This window comes from Boleophthalmus pectinirostris, unplaced genomic scaffold, assembly GCF_026225935.1.
Source record: "Boleophthalmus pectinirostris isolate CB_2022bp ecotype Guang Dong unplaced genomic scaffold, ASM2622593v1 HiC_scaffold_23, whole genome shotgun sequence".
In the NCBI taxonomy this organism is placed as follows: Eukaryota; Metazoa; Chordata; class Actinopteri; order Gobiiformes; family Gobiidae; genus Boleophthalmus; species Boleophthalmus pectinirostris.
The window spans coordinates 35,272,062-35,278,061 of record NW_026571207.1 but is presented as its reverse complement, the minus strand read 5'-3'; the positions used below and the strand labels follow the sequence as shown (position 1 = coordinate 35,278,061).

Genomic DNA, 6,000 nt, shown 5'->3' with positions numbered 1-6,000 from the left:
ACACGGAGTTCAACGTAACGTGTAGGTCGGATGAATGCACTCTGGGCGTTCAGACTGAAGTCGCCCCCCCCGAGCATCACACCCCCACCATTTGAAAAGGACTGTTATAGTTTGACAGGAAGGAAAGATTTATTACAACTAAAGTTTAAATTCTAGCAACATTATATTTGATTAAACCAAAACTCAACAAAAATGTAATTTCAAACTATTCAACTATTCCATTCTGGTGTGAAAATGTGTGACTTATCTCATAAATTGATTGTCATAGTTTTCTTTGCTGTTCTCCACACACGTTACACATGTAACTGAGGATTTCACGTGTTACTGGTTTAAGTTGAAAAGTCTGAACACAGATCAACAGACCAGCACTCACTCAGTTTTCTGCTGCTCTGACTTTTTCCTGCATTTCCGCTGGCACAGCTGGCGGAAATGGTGAGAAAATACAAACATCTGTACGACGCGACGCTCAGTGACAAAATGGCAAGGAATTTACGCAGGGACATCGCCAACATGGTTCAGGCTCAGATGAATATCATTCTAGAAAAGTCTGGCCTAATTAAAAAAAAAAAAGAGAGAGAGGTCTGGAGAACGAAAAGAAATACCCTCGATATAACCCTCCTGCAGTGACTGGTCTCCTTCATCAAACACAGAGAAACGTCACCAATATACGTCCTGTTTCAAGTCAAACGGAGGTAAGCTGTAAGAGAGGGGGCGGGGCAGAGAGAGGGGGCGGGGCAAATGTTCTTATGAAATATCAATAGAGGCTTTGCACGTGTCCCCCATGGCAACAGTAACTACGCCACCATGACACCGGGGAAACACTATGTCACTGACTTCAGCAGCATCGGAGAAACATGGGCAGGTTTTGTTGTGTATTTGGTTGTTCTAGACGCTCTGAAAGGGATAAAATGATTTGTTTCTTCACTGTTCCTCTGGAAATGACTCATCAGGATCTCAAACAAGGGAATTATCAAAAATAGACAGGAATTATGTCTAGAGAACATAAACCGCAAAGAGATTTCACGTGACACGTGACGGTGCAAAGCCTCTATAGGCCTTAAGGACAGACAAGAAAACTGTGATGCCCAACGGGAGCTGACGTCAGTGTAAACATCATTCCAACAAAGAGCCGGCACCTCCAGTGGATAACTGCGCATCTGTTACAGCCACAGGCCTCCAGATCCTCCTCTGGCCATGTCTGGTTAGATCCGTGTGTGTGCAAGCCTCCATATACAGACCCCCTGCTGTGATGCTGTGATTGGAGGATTCAATTTAAGCTGGCATCTGGAGCCCCTCCTGCTGATTGGTGGAACCTGAAACACCTGGCCAATCCTGGGCCTACACCTGGAGGACCAGCCCTATAAAAGGACCCGCCCCCTGCCACTCAGGGCTGCTGTTCTGCTGTGGACTGTGTGCCACTTTTGCTGTGGCGCTCTAAGTAATTTTGTGAACCTAGAGACACTAGTAGTCCTTTTGGCTTTTGTAAGTTTGGAAACTGGATTTGTTTTCTTTTGACATTTTGTATACCCTGTTTTGGTTAGCCTACTTTTAGTTATACATTTAGCCACTCTGTTTAGAGCCTCCTTTTGTCATTCTTGTAAATATCCTCTTTTTGTTAGCTTCACCTTAACAGTTCTTTTAAATAAAACACAACTTTAGTTTTACCACCTTACAATCTTGGTTATTTTGTTACTTCCCACTGTCCCTAGCAGAGCTGGGTTGTAACAGCATCACACTAGCTACATTTTTTTCATCTGTACCAAAATGAAACACGACACTGCTGAATCCTATACGCCTATTACTGATTAAGAAAACAAAAGAAGAAGGAGAATGAAATAAGCATGGAGCAGTAGGCATATCGCTGTTGCCGTTAAAACAGGGATTTATCAACAATATAGAAATTAAAGACTGCGCAAACACGCACAAGTCCTTCCAAAAACAACTCCGAGAAAGTAAATGAGAAGGAGAAACAACTATAACACAGTAAAAAGATCTGAAAAGTTCATTTTGTAGAATAGGTCTGCTTTAAGGTTGCTCTGAGTGTGAGACAAAGCTTAAGGACTTCAGATAAAAAGAATGAAAGATGGAGGAGGAAGGAGGAAAACAAAGAAAAAGTGTAGGAGGAGAAAGGAGGAGAGAGATAACGATGACTTGGCTTAGTTTCAGACTCACGTTCATTACATCTCCTTTAAATACATGTACTTGTCACTGCTGTACATTTGAATACATCTGGCGTAATCTCCCATAATGCCGCTGGTGATTCGTGTATGGGCCAGAACGCACTGAACTCTGGGTAACTCTCGGCGCTTTACATGAAACGGTCACGTGACGAGTTGTAATTTTAGTAACATGACGTTCCTGTGACAGCGGCGTTCCTCTTAGCGCGTTGCCGTGTTTTGAACGCTCCCCGGGTCCTGATGCTGCGTCAGCGGAGAAACAGAGGAAAAAGAACAAGAGCTGGAGGGGACTGGAGACCTCTGGGTGACCGAGGGAGTGGTGCATGCTGGGAGAATGAGTTCTTAGAGAGAGAGAGAGCTGTAGTAAGCATTCTGTAACATTGCATTTGAGAAAAAAGAACTACAGTTTAAAGCCTCTTTTTTTTCCTCCATGTATTTGAGTAAAATGTGTCTTGTCCCAGTGCAGATGAATTGTGTAAACAGCTCTTGAGGTCAAAATAAATTCACCATGTACTGTCTGCATATATATATATAGAGGCTTTGCACCATCAAGTGACCCCTATGGCAGCAGTCCCTACGCCACCATGACACTGGGCAACACTATGTCATTGACTTCAGTATCATTGGAGAAACATGGGCAGGTTTTGTTGTGTATTTGGTTGTTCTAGACGCTCTGAAAGGGATAAAATTATTTGTTTCTTCACTGTTCCTCTGGAAATGACTCATCAGGAGCTCAAACAAGGGAATTATCAAAAAAAAGACGCAGATTATGTCTAGAGAACATAAACCATGAAGAGATTTCCAATGGTACCATCAAGACACCCGAAGTTTCATCAAGGTATTTGCTATTTTAATTGTTTCATAGCTTATTTAATGAAAGAAGCACATTTACTGAACAAAAATTGTATTAATTTATCCAGGAAAACCCGCACTAGTTTACGATTCAACGAAACCCACACTGGGCTCCTATGATCAACATGGAGCACGAGTCGAAGAGTCTGTGAGTCGAACCTCGAAAGAATCGACCATGAAAAGATCCGCTCACAAAAAGTGATTAATTCTAGAAGACATAGTTGTGGATAAACAAGACAATAAAGAAAACATGGGTCCTACGACAAGTGACATGTTTATATGTGCTGGAAGATCCAGTTTCTACTGCCACTCACACTGCAAATGTTTTCTTTTTACATTTTAGTTCAGTAAATGTGCTTCTCTCATTAAATAAACTATGAAACAATTGAAATAGCAAATCCCTTGATGAAAGTGACGTGAGTGTGTCTTGATGGTACCATTGGAAATCTCTTCACGGTTTATGTTTTCTAGACATAATTCCTGTCTTTTTTTTGATAATTCCCTTGTTTGATCCTGATGAGTCATTTCCAGAGGAACAGTGAAGAAACAAATCCTTTTATCCCTTTCAGAGCGTCTAGAACAACCAAATACTCAACAAAACCTGCCCATGTTTCTCCGATGCTGCTGAAGTCAGTGACATAGTGTGCCATGTCGGTGTAGTTACCGTTGCCATGGGGGACACGTGACAGTGCAAAGCTGGATTATTTGTTTATGAACACAGTGGAGGTGCGCAGCCTGGGTGCAGAAAGCGGTGCAAAGTGCAGTGAACATGATGTTGCAGCGTTGGCCAGTGATGATGTCGGCACTAAAACAGTTTATCACGTGTGATAAAATCAGTTGTGATGCTAAATGAACATTAGTGAGGGGATACGTCTTAATGACCCGTATGCGTTAAATGCAGGTGAGTGGTAAATGGTACATGGTCACATTTTATACAGCTCTTATCCACTTCAAAGCAAGGCTGGATTATCCATATGCAGTGTTGGGAAGGTGACTTTTAAAATGTATTCCCCTACAGATTACAGATTACACACCCCAAAATGTAGTTTGTAACGTAATCCATTAAATTACTTAAAGTGAGTAACGTAATCTGAATACTTTGGATTACTTGATTTGCTCTAGAGAAGCAAAGACCAGGATATCGTAACATAAGATTTTTTTGTCTGCTAAAAGAAAATAAAAAGCGCAGATTTTACTGAACCAAATTAAAAATATTATTGATAGAAAAGAAGGAGGAGACATGGACTGCACAGCATGGTTTAGTCCTGGTTTTAGTCCTGATTTTAATCCTGATTTTAGTCCTGGTTTAGTCCATTTAAATCCTGTTAAATCCTGTTTTAGTCCTGGTTTTAGTCCTGATTTAGTCCTGATTTAAACCAGTTTTTTTCCTGGTTTTAGACCTGGTTTAGTCCTGGTTTAGACCTGTTTTTTTCCTGGTTTTAGACCTGGTTTAGTGTACGGCAATGAGTGGAATTACCAAAAAAAAAAAAGGGGATATAGCCCCAAATGTGAAAACAGGAAAATACCGTCGTGTAATGCATTTATTTCAACAAAGTAACTGTAATCTAATTACCACTCACTGAAACAGTAACACAGTAACTGTAACTGAATACAGTTACTCATAATTTGTACTCTGATTACATAACTCCAGTACATGTAATCTGTTACTCCCCAATACTGTCCATATGGGCCAGTGACACGATGCCCAGAGGCACCAACCATTCACAACCAGTGGGGGGCACCACTAGACTGATTCATCATCATGTATGGAATGTGCCGGAACACTCAGTAGTGTTCAAATAACTGCAGGCACAACAGCAAACAAAACAGAGAGTGAACATGTCTGAATGATCATTGTCATTTCTGTGAGATGAACTTTGAATTAAAGGTGCAAAAAAAAAAAAAAAAAAAAAGCTAAGTTTGTGTTTGTCAAAGGAAATCCAAAGGAGGAGAGCGTATACAGTCTGATATCATGACTCGGGCTGGTTCAGCTCCTCGCTGATCAGCAGGTGCGTGATCACCAACTTCCAGGGTTTTTTAAACTGTCTAGTGCAGGGGTCTCCAACCTGTAGTTCGGGAGCCACCAGTAGCTCTCCATCCCCTTCCAAGTAGCTCACCAAACAATTTCTGAATTATAAGTTTTGAGCTGAATAACAAAATTAGATGACTAGACTGACTAATAAAATTGTAAATATATCATTTTTATGCCTAATTTACTTTACTTTCTGCACTAATAAATGGATTATAGTCCTCTGACTATTCCTGTCTAAGGCTGTGGCTCTTATATTTACTCAGTTTGTTGCGACTGCCAAAATGAGGAGCTCTCTGGCATTTTTATTTTGTAAAGGTAGCTCACCGGAGGAAAAAGGTTGGAGACCCCTGGTCTAGTGTATTCTGATTCCTGACTTAGTCCCTGGAGAGAAATGAAATTGAAATGAGAAAATGAGAAACTAAGCGTTGGGCACTAGGGGGCGCCAGCCTGGCTACAGCACCTTTAAAAATATTTTTCATAAATTTGTATGTTCTTCAGTTGAAAATGTTAAATGGCCAAATATGACTCATCACTAACATGAATTTGATAATAACAACAATAATGATAATGATAATACTGAAATGAATATACCTGCATGTACTGTTTATACTTGGATGTTGTTAATTAAGTTATTATTATTATATAATATATATGATGTACATTATGAACTGAGACACATGAATATGCCGACATATTTATAGTTGGATGCTGTAAATTATTCTCATCTTATTTGCTGGGCTGATGTAGTTAGTGAATTACAAATGAGAAATGCCTTTGTTTATGTGAACTATTTTTGACAGGAAAACAGAGGTAAGGTGTGTGCATGTGTGTGTGTGTGTGTGTGTGTGTGTGTGTGTGTGTACTAGTTTTTGCAGAGTACTAGTACGTGTCTGATTTTGTGTGTGAGACGCTAGTTTAGTTTAGTTTAGTTTTGTGAGT

The 6,000-nt window shown here is 40.3% G+C and overlaps 1 protein-coding gene across 1 annotated transcript in view; it reads left to right on the top strand.

Annotated features, from left to right (window-relative positions):
• The first annotated feature begins 429 nt into the window (after nt 1-429).
• The window catches only part of LOC129410607 (homeodomain-interacting protein kinase 1-like), a 29,259-nt gene continuing 23,688 nt past the window's right edge, over nt 430-6,000 (top strand). The window contains exon 1 of the mRNA XM_055159091.1: nt 430-545. Coding sequence (XP_055015066.1) covers nt 430-545 — 116 coding nt within the window. The remainder of the gene's footprint in view (nt 546-6,000) is intronic.